Below are 22,569 nucleotides of genomic sequence, written 5' to 3'. Positions count from 1 at the left end.
AGGACGTGGTCAAATGACTGAGAAAAATCAATAAATATTGCATCTATTTGCAGTCTAGAAATAATAGCTAAAGTAAAGTCATGAGTAATCTCTAAAAGCTGTGTAGTGGTTAAAAGCTTCCTTCTAAAACCATGTTGGTTCGGATAAAGCAGATTATTTTCCTCTAGATAGTTCATAAGTGCTTTGTTAATATATACTCAATTACCTTCCAGCATGTACTTGTCAGTGATATTGGCCTGTATGTGTTTATCAGTTGTTTGTTCCCACTTTTAAGGATAGCAATTACTTTTGCACACAACCAATCATCAGGAAGCACCACTGTTTCTAACATGGAAAATATCTTTTGCAGAAAATGGGCTAGTTGAGCGGCATAGCGCTTAAAAAAAGCATTAGAAATTTCATCCAGGCCTTGAGATTTTTTAACATCGAGTTGAAGAAGCAGGTTAAATATGCCAGACTGTTATTGTTAACTGCGGCATGTGATTTTTACTGTTAGACGACGGTAAAAATGAAGGCTGCGTACGCGTGAAAACTGATTGGAAGGAAATGTTGAAAGCATCTGCAACTGCAATAATCCGTGCATCTTCAACACGACTACCCGATATTTCGATTTTAGTTACTGTGCTATTTTGATTCGATGAGTACTTCCAAAATTTACGTGGTTGATTTGTCATAAACTCAGTCAGAGTGCTTGAGAAAAAGTGGTCTCTTGCCATCTTTATATCCGTTTTTAAGTGGCATGAAAGCTCATTGAGCGCAGCGGATTTCTTCTTAGGTTTGCGGAGTCGTTGTACTTTTCTCTTTTGGTGGATTCTGTTTCTCGTAATCCACGGCGTTTTACGCTTAGGTTTCTTTAGCTTAGTAGGTATGAAGGTTGATTCACAATGCGTGATTTCAGATTTTATTTTGTTCCACAGATCCAGGACACCCAATGACGTATTAAAGAAATCGTCTTGTGATGCTTCAAGAAAATCTATAACTTTTTCGTCATTCGCTCTGTAGTAATCTTTAACTGATATGCGTGTCGTAGTCAAGCGGATGTCAACTAAGCCAGAACAATAGTCTGATCACCTTGCTCAAGAATGAATAGGTGGACTGCATAAAGGCATCGTTACGCTGACGCGCAAATATTAGTCACCGGCTCTCACTTTTTAAAAATCCCTTTTAGTGGGGACGCCAATGCGCCTGTAATATACAACATTGCGCATAGCGTTCACAGTTTTTGCCTAATAAATGCAGTTCAGCGTATGAATGTTTGTCAGCAATCAAATAAGTTTTTGAATAGCCATTTTCAATGTCTTATGCCATATTTTGTTTGCTATCTGGCTGCGGAAACGCACAGACTCACAAACGCAGACGGGCGAAACTCAATAAGTCCAGTTATCTGTGTTTTCCATATTTTTCAAGAAGACCTGAAAATTAATTTTCGGTGCTCACATGATAATTGCAATCTTGCCCGCTCAAGCACATTTCTGTAATTTGTTGGCAGTTTTTAGGTTATTCCTAAGCGTTATTAGCTGAACATCCGTGATAGCCAATTTGCCCTGCGAAGTGTATAACATCAGTGGCATAGCCAGGGAGTAGAGCACCCTGCCCTTGATCCTTAGTTCTCATTTTTTTACCACAGCATACATAGCAAAAATGACAACTCGACCATACCTGCCTTCCCAAAACCCACTTGAAAGCAAAGTAGTGCCTCCCCCCTCCTCTCTAATTTTTTTTCCACGCATGGTTCATATGTGTGTCTCTTGGTGTTTATTTCTTGTGTGCATGTCCTCTGCTTTGGCATGTGCTTGCGTGTTGTTTCTATTCAAACAAGGCCGCTTCGCCTTATTTCTTTGTTTCAGACATTTCTCATGGCGCGTTTCATGGACCTATGTATGCAAGGGACCACCGTCTGTTAGTAACTCTGTCTTGTTCATAAAACCTTCCGGAAGATTGTTTAGCATCCACAATTGAGGAATGTCAATGGGGGCAGTGATCTCACTTCTTTTGTAAAATCTTCATTTGAGCGCGGCTCAGTGTTCATATGCTATATATTACGTCATATTTCAAATAATCTATTCTCTAAATGCTAAATATTTACGCAGTTGCGGTTCATTATTGTTACATTTGATCTAGGCGTACCATGTTACTGGTATTTTGCAACGCCTGTATCAGCATACCACTCTTCGAGATGCGTAAATAATGTCCCGGTGGGTTTAAACGTGTATGGTGCGAAGCAGAAAAAGTTACATACATTTTGCTAGCTATTATTCTCTTGAGTACTCTGATGGTGCCACCCTTTAATATCTTAAACAGTGACACTAGAAAAAACTGTACAAACTGCGCCCCTGCCGGCAACAACTGGTGTACAAGGACAAATTAGCGTACTTTTGTTTTTGTGTCCTCGCGTAGTACCTTGTTCATTAGATAGGATTAATAAACAGTGCATAACAAACGTTTACAATTGGTGCATTTTGCTCACTACATCAACCAACGTTTGTTTTGATTACTCGCCAGAACGCCTAATATAAATGTCTTTCTAAGTCGACAGATTCCTTTCGGAGAACACGTCGAGTTACGCGGCAGTCTTTCGTTCTTTTTTTTTCAGACTTCTCGACTTGGTAAAGAGTGGCTACAGAATTGGTAGAAACCTGCTTAAAGCAATCGATGAAAGAGGTGAGCAAGTCATGCGCAAGTTGTCTTAGACAACTTGACGCTACATTTACTGCAGTATTTCCTGAGAAGCGAATATCGTACCGTTCTGTTTTGTCTTCCTCATCTGGAGGTACGTAGTGGTTGGAAAAATTCAATACATCTCTTTGGCCAACTGTTAGAAGTTCAGGTGATACAGGCGTACGGGAAGCCCGAGTGCTCTTAAATGAATCATGTGCATGGAGGAAATAAAATAATGAGTCGCCAAACACACACGTGTACTTCTGCCTTGTGTCATACGAAAACAAAAGCGCACATTTCACGTTTATAATGTTGACTTGAAGATTTTCTACTCTCTTCCACTCCGCTCAAAAAAAGTTCTGCCTCCTGTCAAAACGACGAATACATATCTTGTTTATTTATTCGCAGCTGCAGTTATTACTTTTTGATCCCCGCATCGAGGGAAACTGACTGAGCGTACGCATATATATATATATATATAGTTGTACCAAGCAGCATACCTAGCAGTCTCTTACATACCATAGAATAGTGGGCCGTTCATCTTCTATTGTCAGATTACGTCTAGAAAGTATCCGGTTGCCCGAGTGTGACTGTGTAAATTGTTTTTTTTTTCGTATACGACACTGTAACCAAAACGCTCAGGAACGCATTTTCGCTGTAATTCAAAATAAATCATATACTATATTGAAAGTAAAGAAGTGGGGTGTAGGCTTTTGGGAGGCGAGAGACGTAAAAAACGCAAAGAACGAAGTAGGGAAGGTAGAGCAAGTCGTAATCGACTAAATATTGTGTTTATCAACAACCGCCATGGGCGTGGTCTGTCCTGTACTACAATGATATCTGCCGAGCGTCTTCGGTAGGTGCGTGGGATGGTCAGAGTCAGCGTCTCATGAAATATTACGCTCCTGACAGAACTACTGCAGGACTCCGACATCGAAGAGTGTGCAGCCGACAGGCAAGTCACCATTTTGATGACTAGAAAAGCTGAGCTCCACCACTTGGACAAGCAGACCCTCGATGTGACTGCAGATGAGGCAGTTTACCAGCAATTCCAGTATGCTGCAAACTACCGTGAGAAGATCGTGCAGGCAATCACTAAGAGGCAATGCTTCCAGACTAAATGCGAACAGTCTCTTCAGCCACGCGACATGAGCTATTCTGCGATTTATAACATCAGAGACGATAGTGCAAACTACAACAGAGCTGGCTTGTGCACAACAGTAAACAACTGTGACAGCATATCCGAAGACATGAAAACAGACATCACAATTTGTGAAGGTCCGTATTCTAAGCAAGAAAGCGGAGTGTATATGCGAGTGCAAATTGAGATGAAATTGATTTGATCAAAGTGGAAGGCAGTAACACCGAATCGGTGTGATGACGTGCAGAAACAAGGAGCCATCGAAAGAGGATCCAAAGAGCGAAGCCTCTTTTAGCGATAGTAGAGCGGTGAGGAAGTGCGAGACCGGGGAGCTTCACCAGCAATAATATGAATAGGAAACTCATGGACAGCTTTTACACTATTGGTTAAGCAACAGTGACCCCCTGGAGCAGTTCGGTGGCGCTTCGTATTGAGAAGAATAACCAAGAGAACAGTATCAAGCAATGACCGATCCCAAAAGTGCAGGTGGAAGCCGAAGTAACCGCGGAATCTGTGACATGAATAACAGATTGAAGTTGCGTCAAGAACTAACTGACGATGAGTGACAAAGAACCTAACGACAGCTTAGCCACCAACAATGACCTATTCAATCGCCTGGTTGGTAGAGCGAGCAGTACTACATTGTTTTCTGACATGTCCTCATCGCTGGATGCACCAGGCGGACGTAAGAACTTCGTCCCGCTCAGCTTCGAGGAACTCGACGAAGCCGCGACGAAAAAAGGAGACGGTTACCTTGTAAGGAAACTGGAAATGCTGCTTTTGCCTCTGCAAGTGAGGCTTAGGGCCCTGAAAAAGGGCCGACGCAGAACCGCCTCCATGCGAAGCAACAGTGCAAGCATCACAGTAAGAATATTCCGATGGAGGAGGAGCGTGCAAGGCTCATATTTCAGGCCGAAGCGAGAAACGTCGCTGTAACTGTCCAGGCATTTCATAAAAAACAATGCATTAAACCATCTACAGGAGAACCTGAGTGCGCAGTACACCCACAATGCCACACCGAGATGGAAACGGCGAATGTGTAAGCGGGTGCATCATTTACGTGTCGGATCAGTAAGATGACGTAGCTGCATCACGGACGAGGCTATGTGGTCATGGCCAGCTCCATGCGTTCGGCAACTAACCACTTGTTGAACCAGCCGGGAGAAACTCTGTACATGTTGTAAGAAGCAGCGTGAAACGTATCACATTCGCTTCATCTCCCTAGGAGGATGTTGATAATAAAGAAGTGAGGAATGGGCTTCTCGGGAGATGCGAGGGAGAAAAAGAAGAAGCTGAAATGTGGAGCCAGCCCTTTTGAAGTAAAGACTTCTTGCAGTGCTGTGACCACAGGTCTTTCTTCTTGACATATACTGTGCATCCCAGGATGTAGGGGGAAACTTGGGTTATTGCCATCACGTGAACATTATCTGAGGAACATTATCACGTGAACATTATCACACCACGCAAATCAGGTGTTCTGTTATTACGGTTATTGTAAACGGTGCCTGCATCTTACGGACAGAATCACTTCAGAGCACAGTGACACATTTCACTATAAAATTTCGTAAGACACAGCACAGAGTAGTTAACATATACTATCATCTTGGATTCGATATTCATCTGTCTGACTGTTATTCATATGCAGGCGGCTACATTGACTCCGAGCACGCGCGAGAAGACTGGATGGGCTACTACACCCGGCAGAGGCTCTTGGCAAACAAGCAGTGCGTCTTCAAGCAATACACCAGCAAGAGGGTCGCTGAGAGCCGTCTTAAGGTAAAATATTTTTTTCAGGTCAATTTACATACCGGATGTTTCGAGGAATGCTTCATTAAATCCTAAAAAAAATTAATTCAGTGACCAGGCATGGCAAGCTGCTTTCATAATAAGTTTTTGGTTAGTGACAACGTGTTTCAGTGAAACATTTTTTTCTTGTGCAAAACACTGATCTCTTTTTCACGGCTTATTGCCTATGCGTGTAGACGCCTCGTTGTCCTCTGTTTATTCGGAATATGAAATTAGGCAAATTAGACAAAATGCTTGCGCACCAATGATCATTTTTTTTCCCGAAAGTAAGCTTAACGAAGTGATAGCCAAGGTTCGGAAGGAGGGCTAAATCGTCGTTAATATTCGTTCAGCGAACAGGGAGCGCATGAAAACACACCAAAGACAGAGAAGGAACCACACTGCACGAGCGCTCACTAACAACTGATTTATTTTCTCGTTCGAATGATTTATATGTAATTACAAAATTGTGCATGTCAACAAGAGTATGATTAGAGTCGAAACTACCACTTGACAACGTTGGTTAACTGCTAAATTTGTATAAATTCATTCCGTTATAATATACACACCAGCAGTCTTTTCAGCAAGCCAATTTGAATGTTCAGGATTGTGCTGTCCACCCGCGCTGGATCAGAGGTTATGTTTCTCGGCCTCTGACCCGAAAGTTCCGGGTTCGATCACAGCCACAGCGGTCACATTTCGATGGAAGCGAAATGCTAGAGGCCCGAGTACTGTGCGATGTCATTGCACATTTAACACCAGATAGTAAAATAATGGAAGCGCTTCACTACGGTGACACCTCACTTATAGTTGTTTAGGAACGTGAAACCCCAGATATTACATTTTAGACATTCTGCTACCTACCGTAGGCAGTTTCTATAAATTAAATAAAAATACTTCATTTCCTATTTCGTCTGTTCTCGCAATTTGTTCGTACTATTCTTCATTCATACTTTTTTTGTTTTTAGGCATGATTTTTCACCCAATGCACACCAGCTCATAAGTATCAGCAGCGGTTAATAGACAGTCAGAATGCTTTTGTCAGCATTCAGTTATTTGATTTTTGTAAGCTCACAATACAAGCTCTTTTGTAGGCCAAAGATTTTCCTTATATCTAGCTATTTGTTTTGATTGTATTAATATACCACTCGCGACTGAAGAATGCTCCTGGTGGTCAGGGCCCCGTTACTTGCATCTGTCAAAGGGAAAATCAAGATAATTTCATTACTATAATAAATATTCCGAACTCGATCATGCACTCGGACTGTACAAAGTTGGGACTGCTCAAGCAGCGAAACATAACTCATTTTGTTATGATTTGTATTATTGCTTTAAGTTTACCGACCTTCTCACTGTGCATTCCATTCCTCGCAGCTGAACGCCAACGCAACAATTGATGAGGACATGATTGACGTCGCCATCGTGACGCCGCTTTTGAGGGTAAGCTTGATCTCCCTTACGTGGTCATCTGCACGACTGCATTGTGAAGCGAAGTAAGTGCAGTTCTTCGCGTGACAATCTTCCTCGTGAAGTCATACTTTGTAAAAGATGAGATACCTTTATGAGTAGCCGCGTAGACAGGAGGCACACCGGACCCGTAGTTCCCCGAAAACTTTTCGCCATGACATACACACAAAAATATGACCGTTTTAAGGGGGTACCTCTCCTATCCCAAAGTCATACAAGCAAGCTCCCCCCCCCCCGCCCCCTCCGAAAAAAGTTATATCTCTGTCCCGAATTGTAACACAAAAAGTGCTAAGGGGATTTTCAAAAATACTTTGAATGGCAACAAAAATCAATTCACCACAACTCTGAAGCTTTTATCATAAGAACCGCGTTTGTGCCAAGCTTGTAGCTTCTATGTTACGCTGTCGAGATCAAGGACAATTCGACCGTCGGTAAACTTGACAATGAGAATGATAATGGGTAGTGTAATGGGCCTTTTATCACACTGTGTATTTCCGTGGGCTTTAATCACGAGAATACTTTGTACCAGCGACGGGATCTGAATTATGTGTAAGCATGAAGTAGTTAGACATTCTGCTTATACCTATATATTTTGCAGAAGTTTCCTGTTGCCCTGACAACTCCGCCACCTTCGCTCAACTTCTTTACGCTTTTTTTAACTAACCGTCTTCTTATTTATTCTGTGAGCTGGCCAGTTAACGCTTCCAGCATGCAGAAGTACCGGTGGTACGCCCAGTTGTAACCTCACCTACTCTCAAAGGCGGAGATTCCCTCCCATCGTAATTCCATCCCTATCGAAAAAAAAACGAATGGTGGGCATGGTGTAAACCACCACCGACCATTATAGTGGATTAATGTAGTGGGTGAATGGTGGGAGACGCCCACCAGGGCGCGTGGTGGGATATGGTGGGTGCTGCTGTGCCGGCAACGCTTGAGCGCGAAATGACGTCAGAATCACCGTGACGAGCTGCCACAAAAAATAAAAAAGAATTCTATAAAAACAATATAAAAAACACCCGTCCCGTAAAAAAAAACAAGGCGCCACGGAGGATCGAGCGTGCAACCGGCGGATTCCCCTTCGAAGACGCTAACCACTGCGCCACCCCAACATGACGTTGATTGTGTGTTAAATACTTAGTTGGCATACAAACTTACGGTTTAACTTAAATTATGTTTGTCGTGTACACAACATAGACAAGATCTACACCTGCTACTAAAAATTGCAGATTCATTAAACACAAGCAACTGCGGCCTGTAACGATTACCACTATGTTAAAGGCACTAGTGCTATTGTTTTTTACAATTCACAATTTCAAGAAAAAAAAACAAGTGGACTGGGGAGCAGCAACAGTCTACCGGCGGGGTCTGCCAAGTTTGATATCCGTTTCGCGCTCGTTCTAAAGGGCGACATCTGCTCACGCTTTATGACGCTTCTAGGCTCATTCCAAAGATACGCCCGCCTAATTTATTTGATCGAGTATTGGGATGCTTTTCGCGCAATGTAGAGGGCGGTCGCGCCAGCGCAATGCTGTAGCTCTTTCGCTAAAGCAACAACTACATAACGGCTTGGCCAAAACGAATGCAGTGTGCCGGAAACATTACGCTATCATATTGGTTCACCAAGCATACGAATTGCCACGTCTGAGTTCTCGTACAAAAGCTAGAGTAGTGCCGGCGAGTGCGACCGGCGGCTATCGGTGAGAAGACACTTACGTTCTCTGGGAGTGCTTTTCTCGCGTCGCATCGATGTTTGTTGCTTCTTGAGCAGACACCATACACAAAAAATGCTTCATTTAGGGTAATTGATGCCATGGCTGCGCTGTATTGTCATACTTAATCATCCAAATCGTGTATTCTGAAACCCGGAAGCACGGATAACACAACTGTACGGGCTCGGTCGGTAGGCCTAACCTTCGGTGGAAATCAGGGTGGTAGAACATGTAGTGTAGAGATCCCAGCTTAGCACACTATATAAATTGCCTGCCATTATAAGCCCACCCATCATCTGCTAACTGCTTCCCAGCATTATCGCAATGGTGGGAAGAGTTTCTCAGCTTGGTAAACCATGTATCCCACCATAATAAGCACCACCCACTATATGCTTAGGACTTCCCAGCATTATCGCAATGGTGAGCAGAGTGTCCCAATATTGCCCACTATCTAGCCTCTACTTTCCACCATCATTTCCACTTTACCAATCATCTGTACACGATACCGCCCAGTATGTCCCGGCATAACCACCATATTTTCCACTACGTCCCACCATAGCCATCATAATTTCCACCATGCCAACTATTATTTCCACCATGCCCACTATTATTTCCACTACGCCCACCATGTTTTCCAGTATCCACCATGGCAATTTTTCCGATAGGGATATGTCATTAGCTTTTCCCGCATTGTGCCAGTCAGGAAACCTAATTTGCCTTCATTGACCTCGGCACCATGTGGAGATCGCAGAAGCCGGCGAGGTGGACAAATACCCATCTTACCGACGGCTGCTCAACGGAATTCCACGTGATCTTTACGTTTTGAACTTTATCTACCCAAGACTTCAGTGGGAGGAAAGTGTGTTAGGTGTACTGGCCACTTCTATCAGAGTGACTTGATATAACGCCAGCTTTCAGACAAACAGTTTTGAATAAGATTGCTTTGGCTCACACAGTTTTGCAAGTGCCTATATCAGGCAAGCAAAAGATCCATGCCTCATGTGGATCAAGAACTTTGAGGAACAGTAGAATGACAAAGTGAAATAAGCGGATAAATTAATTCATAATTTATTCACACAATAACGAAATTCTCAGACACTACAAATACAATTCAATGTCTTTATGCGAAGTTCTTGACACAATTACGCACTGAGTACATGCATGAAGGAAAGCTTAACAGTAAAATTTTATTCAACAGGTGGCTTTCTTAATCAATAACTAGTTCGTTCCTCCAGTGATTTTGTAAATGTTTGCACTTCATGTTGATTTTTTTCCTGCTGAATTGTTTGCTCGAGTTCTTTTCACTAACAAAAACTATGTTGTAGTGGTTAGAAATATATGAGGTCTATAGTTTTCGTCTTGTGTACTGCACCTCCATCTTGCCCCACTGTCATAAAGCGTGCTGATTTAAAACGACATCTTGCCATTAAACTTCTCCGTCATTCTTCGAGTAAACGGAAACTTTGAAGTGTCTCCTAAATAAAAACAACAAATACAAAAGTGAATTCACTGCTTTTTTATGTCTGACTTGAAGTTCTTCAGGAAGCTAATCTACGAAAAAGCCTACCCTTTCCCGGACTACAGGCTACAAGGTCTTCATCACGTGTCCTCGGACCAGCTTTTTTTCTACTCCTTGGCAGAGGTGAGTTTCAGCCTTTCTTTCTGAATAGTGCTTGACCATCTCTAATAAATTGTGTTGCTGGTGCATCTTACTAGGCTTTCAGAGAGCTTGTAAAATAGTTAAATAAAACTGCCTGTGTTACGAGCTACTCACATCATCACCTATTACGCAGCACAAAATGGAGAATTCTTATAGTCGAGCTTTGAAGTGGTTACGCAAAATTACTTCACATTGATGTGAGTCGAATACATCGAGTGCGTGAGCGCATGCGAATGCTATTCCATAAAAAGCCGTACCGACTATCAAATACATCCAAGTAATCTGGAGACGGTTTTAACTTCCAGTCTTTCTGCGAGAAGACGACACGCGAGGCCGTGGACGAGCTGATCAACAACGGTACCTTCAGCCCCAACAAGTATCGGTAAGAAGCTGTTGCTCATCTTCTTTTTTCCGCGCTGATCTTGGAATTCTTAAAATAAACCTATTTCTTTTATGACCAGAGTAAAATAGGAGGCTGTGAGCTGTCCTTCAAGGTACAGCATATAACTGCAGGAAGTGAAAAACAGTAACAATGAAATTACTGGAAAGACCACTGGGTTTCTTCTCTATGTAAGTGAGCATGAGGATCGTTTCATTTCTGAAATAGAAAGCGATGGTACACTAGCGTGGACGGCACAAACGAGCCACCACTGACCTACATTAGCCAAATTTGACATTTTATTGCACAACATTAGTCATTTGGCCATGATATGGTACCACTCAACAGTAAACAATAGTAGCACGCCAACAGTACACAATATTACCACCGTGCAGCCAAGATTATTGATCCCTTCCCGACGTAGCCAGTGATGACTAATGCTGAGTGTATTCTAATAAGTACGGTAGGCCAAGACGCTAGTCGACCTTTCGCGTTCACCCTTCTTGACTAAAGTGGGCACAGTGAAGGAAGTGTTGAAAGCTTCTGCGTGTGGTAAAAGATATAGTACCACTAGCACCAATTGTCAACAGCATACAGTTGACATCCCGATCACTGCGTATGTGTATATAACTAGTGAGCTTTCACATTCTCATTCCTAGTCATCACACGACTCTTCTATGTACGATGTTTTCGTGTCGTCATGCATACTACGGTGCCATTGTGCACGTCACCACACCAACCTTTGTAAGACAGCGGAGGTGTGCATACCTTATGACATAAATGTCTACAAACACGCTTGACTGATTGTATGGGCAAAACTCTCATCCTGCGTAGAAGCCCGATGATCAGTATTATGCGCTAACTTTTTATCAGAGTTTTACTTCGGGGTCTAACATGCATTCAGTGACGCATTTCTGGAACCACAATAACGTCGAGAAAATCCACACAACTGAAATTGCTATGACAAAATTGCGCTACTAGGAGCCCAACTCACAAGCTCTCGGTCCACGATAGTAGCAGCGTCGCACGCTATTCACAGCACCACGGTAACACCCTGGGGAGGCCGTAGGAATGCGCTTTTCTACATTATATCTCAGACAGCCCTGGGCCGGGATGCTTAGAAAATTATACCGGAATACATATATTGCGAGACATCTCGGACTCGTCGAACTAACGTTTTCTGGCAGGCTCAGTCTGCATGATGAACCGGGGTATCTTATAACGCCACCAACCTGGTAGGCAATGTGTTGCAAGCAACACTGTCGGAAAAGGCGTATGCAGTGCGCAGTTAGTTCTCTCATACGCTTTTACCCTTTTTACCGCGAGATATTCTTGAAGACCAACGGCTTGAGCAACGAAGGTACAGTGTACCACACACAGCTTTTACCGGGTAGAACTCTTATGACTGGCGCCATATACAAACACATATCCAAACCTTTCCTTCAAGCATGTCATTCACCCTGCGATGTATAGCGATAGTTGTCCGTGGTGCGTAGGCAGGCCCACTCTCGCCCACATAACGTGAAATTGTCAGAACAGGCCAACCAAAATTAACTCGCCGTAAACATCCGCCGAAATTTCCGCAAGGAAGCAGTGGGAGAGTTAGCTCGCCAGCAAGGATCTGGGCGTGCAACTATAGCGATCCTCAACCAGGCGCAGCGGGCCGCTAAAACCAGTGGAGCCCTGGAGTAGGGGCCCCACCCACATGCACCCCGTATCTTTTTTTTTACTTTTTTCTTTTTCAAATAAACGTTTAGATATATATCTCCCACACGCTTTGCGTCTCACAAGTTTTTTCATTCCGATTGTGGGCGTCCCTGCAAACTCAGCTTGCCAGAATAAGATGAGGCAATAATTACTCCAGTTCACATCTAACATCCAAAATTTAACTTACAGAAGTTTCAATTTAACATCCAAATTTCGTTTGCAAAATTTAGTTTACCTATACAGAATTTTCAACGCACTTTTTGTTGGAAGTGTTATATTTACCTCGAATTATTATTTTTTGCTCATCTTTACTTGCTCGAGCTATATTGACTACAGTTAGGCGAATTCAGCAAAGCCCCTAAATTTGGTAATATTTATTGAATTATGTCGCACGAAGTAACATCTTTGAATGGAGATTGTCGAGTGCCATCTCCAGCAAACGCATTCGCCACGCGCGTAGCAGGATTGTGGCCTAGATTGCGGCCTATGTTGATATTTACTCATAGTAGCTCGTAGTAGGAAGTTGATTGACTTGTGGGGTTTAACGTCCCAAAACCACCATTTGATTTGAGACGCCGTAGTGGAGGGCTCCGAAACTTTTGACCACCTGGGGTTCTTTAACGTGCACCCAAATCTGAGTACACGGGCCTACAACATTTCCGCCTCCATCGAAAATGCAGCCGCCGCAGCCGGGAATCGAACCCGCGACCTGCGGGTCAGCAGCCGAGTACCTTAGCCACTAGACCACCGCGGCGGGGCCGTAGTAGGAAGTTAGTCGAGCAGACAAGTATTATGCTCTACAGATGGATCATACCTGTACGAACTATAGCGGAAATATTTCAAGTGCAAGTGGTAATGGTAGCAAAATACGCCCGCCAAAAAGAACGGGATTCTCAAAAAACTTTTAACTACATCAATCGTATCCTTGTTGGAAGGCGTGCTAACTCTGTGGTTTTCTGTTGTTGATTTCGCATTTACAGTATCAACAACCCACTGCGCAACTCTCAGCATTTCACAAAGGCCTTCTCGTGTCCCGACACAAGCCAGATGAATGCCGGCCGGGAGAGCTGCGACTTCTGGTCCACGTTTCGAAAGGACTTTTGACGCGACGCCCGCCCCGTCACAAACCATCGCTGTACAAAATACAGCTGTGCATGACACATGAACACGGGCTTCGTTCTTCTTTTACGGCGTAATTGCATAACACACCATGTTTCCAACCTTCGCAAGAGAAATGCAGAGTTTTTTTTTTGTCGCTGTGCGGAATTAGGGGCGTTTTCCTTTATTATGCCTTGGATAATTTTCTGGGTCGAATTTAGCTAATTTATTGAAAGTTTAATGTTGGAAAATAACTGTGATCGGCTTTCAAGTGTACACGTGCAGGTTTAACGTGAAAGTGTTTTAGACCGGGGTCCAACAAGATTTCAGTTACGCTTTTCTGTAACCGAAATAACGCCGAAGAAATCTACACGATTAAAATTGCAAAGACAAAAGTTCGTTACTAGGAGTCCATGAGATGAGCCCTCGGTCCGCATCCCGGCACGCTATCGGCAGCGCCATGGTAACACCCTGTGGAGGCTGTACAAATGCGCTTTTTACAATATATATCAGACAGACCTGGGCAGAGATACTTAGAAAAGTATACCGGAATACATATATTGGAAGACCTCGTTGAGCCTGGGGTAAATTTTAAGGGATCATTTATTGTTTGATAGACACATAATTTTTCAGAACTAACGAATACCAAAAAATGTATAGGAACTGTTGTTAGAAGTAATTGTAGTGTAAATCGTAAGTAAGAAAGGAGATTGAAAAAAAAACCTTTTTGAAGCTAGGATGCAGACCTGTGGCTTTCGAATAATCCGTACAATGCACTACTACGGAGCTACAGTGGCGGTCATGTCTCCGTCCACTTAAGAGTCTATATATGTACGCGTAAATATGGATGGATGGATAGATGGATGTGGCTGTCCCTTTAGATCAGGCGGCGGCTAACGCCATCTAGCCGTAAAACTTAGGGAACAAACCAATAGATTTATCTTTTTTTTTCTTTTAAATGGTGAGGTTGAGGATTCTTCTTTGCAGTGAAGGGTTTAATTTTCACTTGACTTTAGCCACCAATCAGATAACCCCCCTTCTAGTTAAGTCTACCCGCTTAAGGTCTATTTTGCCCTCCCTGTCTCTAAACCCGAGTGCCCTGAAAAACTCTGCGCCATCATCCTGAACTTTAGGGTGAAGCCCTTTACAGAACATTATCAAGTGCTCGGCAGTTTTTTCTTCCTCTCCACACGCACTGCATACTATGTCTACCCCTTCGTATTTGGACAGATATGCCTTGGTTTCATGACCCCTTTCTAAAATCGTCTCACAACATCATACCTATTGTAATTCCACAGAGCCCTATATCTCATCACTGCTGCATTCTTGTTACCTTTATTACGTTATTTGTGTTACCGTTACGTTATTTGTTATTTATTACTTTATTTGTTACGTCGTCACGTGTATTTCGTATTACCTTAGGTACTCGGTCCCATTGCTTATCCATACGCCCAGATATTTGTATTTATCTGTTATCTCCAGCGTGACCTCCTGTATTCTAAGCTCACTACCTTCATTATCACTAAAAATCATGATTGCTGATTTTTTCTTATTGACTCTAAAATCTAACGTATCTCCCTCACTACTGCAGATGTCCAGCAATCTCTGCAAATCTTCCTTGTTGTCGGCCATTAACACTATATCATCTGCGTACATTAATGTTGGTAGTGCCTGATGAATGAGTTTTCCTTGTTTGACTAAAGAGAGGTTGAAGCAAAGTCCACTTCCCTCTAATTTGGCCTCTAATTCTTCTAGGTATATCATGAATATCAAGGGTGACAGTGGACACCCCTGCCTAAGTCCACGTTTCACCTCTGTGGGCTTGGATACCTGTTTTTCCCACTTTATAACTACCTTGTTACTTTTATAGATTTCCTTTAAAAGATTAGTGACTCAATCTTCCAAATCCAGTATGTCTAGTATCCCCCACAATTCCTCTTGAACCACGCTACCATTCGCTCCCTTGATATCCAAAAATGCTAGCCAAAGGGCCTGAGTTTGTTTTCTGCTACTTCGATGCACTGCGTCAGTAAGAACAGATTGTCTTGAAAGCTCCTGTGTTTCCGAAACCCATTCTGCAGTTCCCCCAAAGGCTTGATATAGGAGCGCCAGTCAGCGCCACCTGTTGGCATTACGGCGAGTGGGGGATATTAATTTTTTTGCCGGAGATGGCAGCTGATCAGTAATTCTTCGTACACCACCTCAAGGCAATATGTCTACCAGAGCAAGACCCTCGCTATGAATGGAGGAAAGTGTGTGTAAGTTTTGACACCCCCACCCTTTTGTTTCTAGAACCAATATAATTGAGAACTAACATACAATAATGCCAAGAAACACAGCCATAAATGCGGTTGAGGCGCTCCGTAAGACCGTTCGTTTGTGGATGGTACGAAGTGACAAATTTGTGCTTGGCAGAGCAAGAGCGCAGGATTTCATCAATGACAGCTGATAGAAAGGTCCCGCCTCGGTCAGTGAGAAGTTAGCGTGGAGCTCCCTCTACTAAAATAATATCATTTACCATAAAGTCCGCCACAGTGGTTGCGCAACTCGTGTAATAGCGTACCATGTCGCATACTCAGTGGCGACAGCAATCCAGTTGCTGCCTAAGCTGGAGATTGGGAATGGGCCAAGCAGGTCGAGGCCAACTCAAAAAAAAGGTTCAGTGGGAATGTCGATCGGCTGAAGGAATCCCGCTGGTAGGGATGATGGCTTTTTGCGGCGCTGGCAGGGCTCACAAGCGGCGACGTTGCGTTGAACAAAACGGGCAAGACCTGGCCAAAAGAAACGACGACGTACATGGTCGTATGTGCGAGAGATGCCCAAGTGGCCCGCCGAAGGAGCGTCATGAAGTTGGTTGAGGACAGTCGTACGAAGATGTGCTGGCATGACGGGGAGTAAGTTATGACCATATTGCTGTGTTGGGGGCTGGCTGGTCCCGACGAAGCAGAAGAAGAAGACGGCCGACGGTGACGTACACGGCCGGCGGGGACGCCGACCAGCCCGAACACGTGGGTTGGTGCGAAGCGCCGAAGAGAAGAACAACAACCGCATTTCACGGTTACCCAACGCACACTCCTTTTATTTTACAGTCGCCTTGAAATCCTGGATGCCAGAGCGGCGCCCCCTGGCATCCTCACAAGTCATTCCGAAACCAAAACCGAAAACCCAGAACAGAACAATCATCCCCTCCTCGAAAGAAGTTCACCTATACACTGTTTATAATTATACATGATCGATACCGACGTGTTATACAAGGTATGTACAATAGAACACATGAAAATTCATAGCACGGTACACCACACTCGCACACTATGAGTCCTGAAAATGCACTGAAAAAATGTACAATGGAAGTCCTGAAAATGCACCGAAAAAAATGTACACAACTCAGTACAATATTGATTTGAATGCATTAGACCTTTTCACAGAACAATAATGTTCACAGCAGTAATGAACAAGAGTTCTTCATCACGTAGTCTTCGAACCGACGCGGCTCCTTTCGCTTCCGCTTAGGGCGGGCCCTTTTGGGTGTAGAATCAGGTGTCTCTGCACCTTGGTCAATTTTGCTCTGATGTGACACATCAAGAGCAGTAGAAGGTTGTGAAAGCTCTGAACGAGCGTTAAAAGTCGCGGTCTCATCAGAGCTCGCAGCCTGAGCTTCGGAAGAATTTTGTGGACCGGAGTCCGGTTCAACGGTCTCAGCCGTATTTGAAAGTTCGAAGTGAACCGTAAGACTTGGTGTACTTGAACCAGCGACACCAACTGGTTACTCCTCCCCCCTTGAAGAAGAATTTCCGGTACATGGAGACCACATGTAACAGTCTTATGCATAGTTGAAAGGCGTGGACGGAACGTGATGGGGAAGACTTTTAGGTGTTGAAGGCGAATCCGTAGAAAAATAACAAGGCGCGTAGCATTCCAGATGTTACCATCACTTAAGCGAAAAGAAGTGGGGCTAACCTGGCCCAAGACTTTGTAAGGACCCCGATACTTGGGGCGCTTGCCTGGCACACGAACCTTGACTAGATCGCCAGTGCGAACTTTGGACTGCTTTGCACCTCGACGGGTGTCGACATACTTTTTCATTGCTTGTTGATGAGAAAAAACCCTGGTACGTATTTGATCAGGAGAAGACACTGCTATGTTACGAGGCAAAGAGACTATGTCGAGAGCAACTCGCGGTTGCCTACCGTGGAGAAGTTGAGCAGAAGACACTACAGTGGTGCCTTGTGGTGTGAACCTGTACGAAGCTAAACATTCACTCAAGACTTGCTTGATGAGACGGTGCTCTAATTGGGCGATCTGGATATGTTCCTTCAGAACGCGATTAAAGCGCTCGATTTGCCCATTTGATTGGGGATAGAAAACTGATGACCTCAAGTGCTGAATTCCTCGTTGTGAAAAAAAAAAGCCTCGAAATGTTGGGACTGAAACTGTGGACCATTGTCCGTAACTATGGCATCAGGAAAACCTTCCCGGCTGAATATTGAAAACAGAAACTAAATGATGACCTCAGAAGTAACCATATGTGTGAAACAAAGCTCTGGCCATTTGGAATGGTAGTCGATGAAAGAAACAATGAACCAGGCATTTTGCGGAACATTATGCAAAGAACCGATGATGTCCATGCCGAGTTTCTGCCAAGGCCGATCAGGCCACTGGACTGGCTGCAACGGAGAAAATGGAGATTTGGAAGACTTGTCAGCTGCCTGACATATGTGGCAGTTGCAAACTGCATGCTCGACCTGCTTGTCTAAGACTGACCACCAGTACCTGTCTCGGAGATTCTGTTTGGTGCGGACAATGCCTGGATGGGCCTCATGGGCAAGCTGTATTAGCTTGTTACGGAAAGAAGCAGGGGGAATCACGCGTTAATTGCGGAAAAGCAAGTCTTCGACACAAGACAGTTCCTGTCGGACTGCGAAGTAAGGCAAGAATTAAGAAGCAAGAGCACATTTGGAAGACCATCCTTCACGTAAATATTTGAGAACTTGAGACAAAGTGGAATCTGCAGCTGTAGCTGCCTGAAGCTCAGCTTTAGTAATGCAGGAAGTAACTAATGAAGCAACTTCCTCTTCCCGCTCTTCAGTAACCGGTATCTGAAGAGGAAGGCGCGACAGTGCATCAGCAACCACGTTATTAGAACCTTTACAATATTGAACACTGAAATTATAATACATGAGTTTCGCACACCAACGGGAAATGCGAATGGGGCGGCGGCCTTCGGATCCTGCAGAAAGAAGAGCAACTAGTGCTGGGTGATCTGTTCGTAATGTGAAGTGCCGTCCCCACAGGTAAACATGCCATTTCTCACAGGCAAAAAGACGCGCGAGAGCTTCACGCTCTCCTACTAAATATCTGCGTTCAGCAGGGGTCATTGTACGAGATGCAAAAGCGATAGTGATCAGCTCATCACCTCTGAGTTGTTGAAACACTGCTCCCAGTCCAACAACGGACCCATCCGTCGTGATGACGATGGGAAGCTTCTCGTTGAAAATACGAACAGCTGGCTTTGAGGCCAGTATTGACTTACCTTGAATGAAGCTCTGCTCAGCTTCAGCTGACCAGTTAAAAGGCTGTGCTTGTCGAAGTAGAGTACGCAGTGGTTCTCTAACATCAGCATAGTGAGGAACAAACTTTGCACAATAACCAACAAGACCTAAAAATGATTGCAAGGTTTTGGCATCAGTAGGCCGTGGGGCATTGACAATGGCTTGAACTTTTGATTCAACAGGTGTCAAGCCACGGGAACTGATATTATGTCCTAGAAATTGTAACTCATTCACAGAAAAAATGCACGTGTTATTAAGTTTCATACCACATTCACTGATGCGGTTGAGAACAGTATGCAAGTTAGCATCGTGCTCTTCGCGAGTACGTCCCCACACCAAAATGTCATCCAAGTAACATAGTGCGCTATTACAACCCTTAAGAATAATTGACATCATTTTCTTAAACACTGCAGGGGCAGATGCAAGCCCGAAACACACGCGGCGAAACCGAAACAAGCCTTCGTGTGATACAAACGTGGTTAAGTCTCTACTGCACTCAGGGAGTTCAACTTGGTGATAAGCGGACGCGAGGTTCAGCTTGGAAAAACATACCGCTCCGGAGAGCTGATAAAGCAGTTCTTCTATGTGATGAAGTGGAAACCCGTCTACGACGATCGCCTTGTTCGGTTCTCGTAAGTCGACGCATAGTCGAAGGGATCCATCTTCTTTCTTGACGATGACCAGTGGAGAAACCCAGCTGGAAGCAGAGACAGGCTCGACGATTCCGCTGGCTTGAAGGCGGGACAGTTCCGCAGGGACTTGTTCACGGAGAAGAAGAGGAATGCGGCACAGCTTGGCACGCACAGGGCACACACCTGGTCGAAGCATCACTTTATGCACAAAACCGTGCACACAACCCAGTTCACGGGTGAACAGGTGGTGGAATTCAGAAGGCGCGTTGGCCGGAAGATCATCTTGGACGTCGACTTGAGCACACGTCATAGACGCACCGACGATGTTGATGGACAAAGCCCTGACGGCATGACGTCCCAAACTCGAGCTGCCATTGGCAATTACATAAAAAGTAATGGAAGCAGTGCGACTGCGATAGGAGACCTGAGCTGTAAAATGACCTAAATTATCAATAGTTTCCTTGGAATGAGTTTGTAGAACGACGTGTGAAGGCAAAAGCCGAATGTTGGAAAATTACTATGAAAGCCAGTGGCACTGATTAAAAAGACTGGGGCACCAGTGTCCACGAGAAATGACGAGGGCACGTGGCCCACTGAAGCTACGATGCTGAGCTCGGACGTAGTGTGGAGGCCACTATGGTCACTTTAAACAGTGACCGTATTGGTCTGTACAGTGCTCCAAGGAGCGGACGAAGAAACTGGTTCAGAAAGATTTGCTGGACGGGAACTGCATACGGACTGAAAATGTCCGATTTTTCCGCACGCAAGTCAAGGGTGGTTTCTCGCGGGACACTGCGCAAAGTCGGCTAAATGCCGAGCCGATCCGCAACCAAAGAAATGCGCGGCTGTGCTTGTATAAGAAAATTGCGAACGCGAGTTAGGAGCTCGGTGCTGTTTCTGAAAACCAGAAATTGGCGGAATGGGCTCGCCATATTGCCGGCTTCCTCGCCACCGCGACGCAGAAAGGCCGCCATGTTGGCCGCCACGGAAGGACTGTGCAGGCAGGCGTCCATGTTGGCCGCCGCGCCGAGATGAAGATGAAGGGCCACCATGTTGAAGCGTCCAGTGAAACAAAGAGCCGCCGCCTTGGCCCCCCGCAGAAGAAAGTTGCTGCACTGAATGCGGAGCGAATTGCTCCAACTGGGAGCGAATAAGCTCGTCCTCTCACGCAATCGAGAGGGCTTGGGATAATGAAATCGAGGAGCCCTTTTGAAGCATGCGGCAGCAGACGTTTTGCGAGGCTACCCCGGTGAAAAGCTGATGGCGGATCATATCGTCCTCGAGCGCGCCGAAGCCGCACGACGCGGCGAGCGTTCGAAGAGAAGTAATGTACTCTGCGACTGGCTCGCCAGGAAATTGTCGCCTTTCTTAGAATCTTACGCGTGCGAGATAATCGCACGAGACATCTTTAAAATGCTCATCGAAAAGAGCAATATCATTCTTGAAGGCATCGCCCGAAGCTGGCGTCGGCGACGCGTTGGTGGCGTCCAAAGTATAGAAGAGCTTTAACCCGGCAGGCCCCAACGCGTTCAGCAGCAGGTCCTTGCAACGCTCGGGCCTGCTGGCGTCCTCCCCGGCCACGTCTGCGTAGGCCTGAAACACCAATTTCCATTCCGCCCACGGAAGTGGCAGGTCTCCGGGCGAATGCAAAAATGGGGGAGGTGGAATAGGAGACGCCATTTCAAGCAAGAAGAATGGAGAGGTGCAGACGAGAAGAAATCGACGCCAGTACACTGTTTGAAGAAGACGACAGAGGCGGCGTAGCTTAATGAAGAAGGAATGAAGCGACGCAGCACGCAGGAGCCACCTTGCTGGGAACGAAGAGCGTCTAGGGTTAGCAGGGTAGGTCCGTTAGAAGCAAGAAAAAGACGAACACGGTGAATGAAATGGGTTCTTACACGTCCTCGTCGCCATTGCTGTGTTGGGGGCTGGCTGGTCACGACGAAGCAGAAGGAGAAGACGGCCGACGGAGACGAACGCGGCCGGCGGGGACGCCGACCAGCCCGAACACGCGGGTTGGCGCGAAGCGCCGAAGAGAAGAACAACAACCGCACTCCACGGTTACCCAACGCACACTCCTTTTATTTTACAGTCGCCTTGAAATCCTGGATGCCAGAGCGGCGCCCCCTGGCATCCTCACATGTCATTCCGAAACCGAAAACCCAGAACACAACAAGAATAATACTAACAAAAAATGTTTCCTGAGCAAGCGGTCAAACCATCTCTTGTTTTTGATAGACATAGCTACGAATTATAAACTATAGATCTGAAAAGGTTAGGGTTCACTAGCACGGTATTCTTTTACTTGCAATGATGATGTTGAATTGTTGATGTAATCAAACACAGTGGAGCATATATCCCTGTGGCAGTAACCAAATGAAGTTCCGCCAAGTGATAAAATTACTGGTAGATTTACTTGTATTCCTAGATTTTGTAATGGGGCTACTAAAGAACTTTTTCTCTGATAAAAATGACGATGACAGAATAAAAAGAAATGTTCAATTGTTTCAATTTCGTTGCACCAAATGCATAGCGGTGACGTCTTGAGTCGAGCTTTGTTAAGGTAATAATTTAGTTGTGGAACTGCACAGCGCAATCTGGTATAAGTGACCTGTAACTGGCGAGATACACACACAATGTTTATTCCAGCAATACCTCAAATGCTCGAAACCTTTGAATTTATCCAAATTACCTTTCCCTCATTGCAGACAAGCATTTCGGAACCTTAGTGCTGTCACGTAAGCCGTATCTGGCAAAACTAGGATGGTGGACCCACTAAGGGAA

At 44.8% G+C, this 22,569-nt stretch overlaps 1 protein-coding gene across 1 annotated transcript in view; it reads left to right on the top strand.

Moving 5' to 3' along the window:
* LOC119166188 (neprilysin-1) overlaps positions 1 to 13,672 on the top strand; it is a 49,615-nt gene extending 35,943 nt beyond the window's left edge. The window contains exons 16-22 of the mRNA XM_075884336.1: positions 1,848 to 1,899; positions 2,594 to 2,661; positions 5,445 to 5,575; positions 6,959 to 7,024; positions 10,295 to 10,402; positions 10,726 to 10,802; positions 13,487 to 13,672. Coding sequence (XP_075740451.1) covers positions 1,848 to 1,899; positions 2,594 to 2,661; positions 5,445 to 5,575; positions 6,959 to 7,024; positions 10,295 to 10,402; positions 10,726 to 10,802; positions 13,487 to 13,610 — 626 coding nt within the window. The 3' untranslated portion in view covers positions 13,611 to 13,672. The remainder of the gene's footprint in view (positions 1 to 1,847; positions 1,900 to 2,593; positions 2,662 to 5,444; positions 5,576 to 6,958; positions 7,025 to 10,294; positions 10,403 to 10,725; positions 10,803 to 13,486) is intronic.
* The last annotated feature ends 8,897 nt before the right edge of the window (positions 13,673 to 22,569 follow it).

This window comes from Rhipicephalus microplus, unplaced genomic scaffold (assembly GCF_043290135.1).
Source record: "Rhipicephalus microplus isolate Deutch F79 unplaced genomic scaffold, USDA_Rmic scaffold_28, whole genome shotgun sequence".
In the NCBI taxonomy this organism is placed as follows: Eukaryota; Metazoa; Arthropoda; class Arachnida; order Ixodida; family Ixodidae; genus Rhipicephalus; species Rhipicephalus microplus.
The sequence above is the reverse complement of the archived record's forward strand: the minus strand, read 5'-3'. Positions and strand labels throughout refer to the sequence as shown.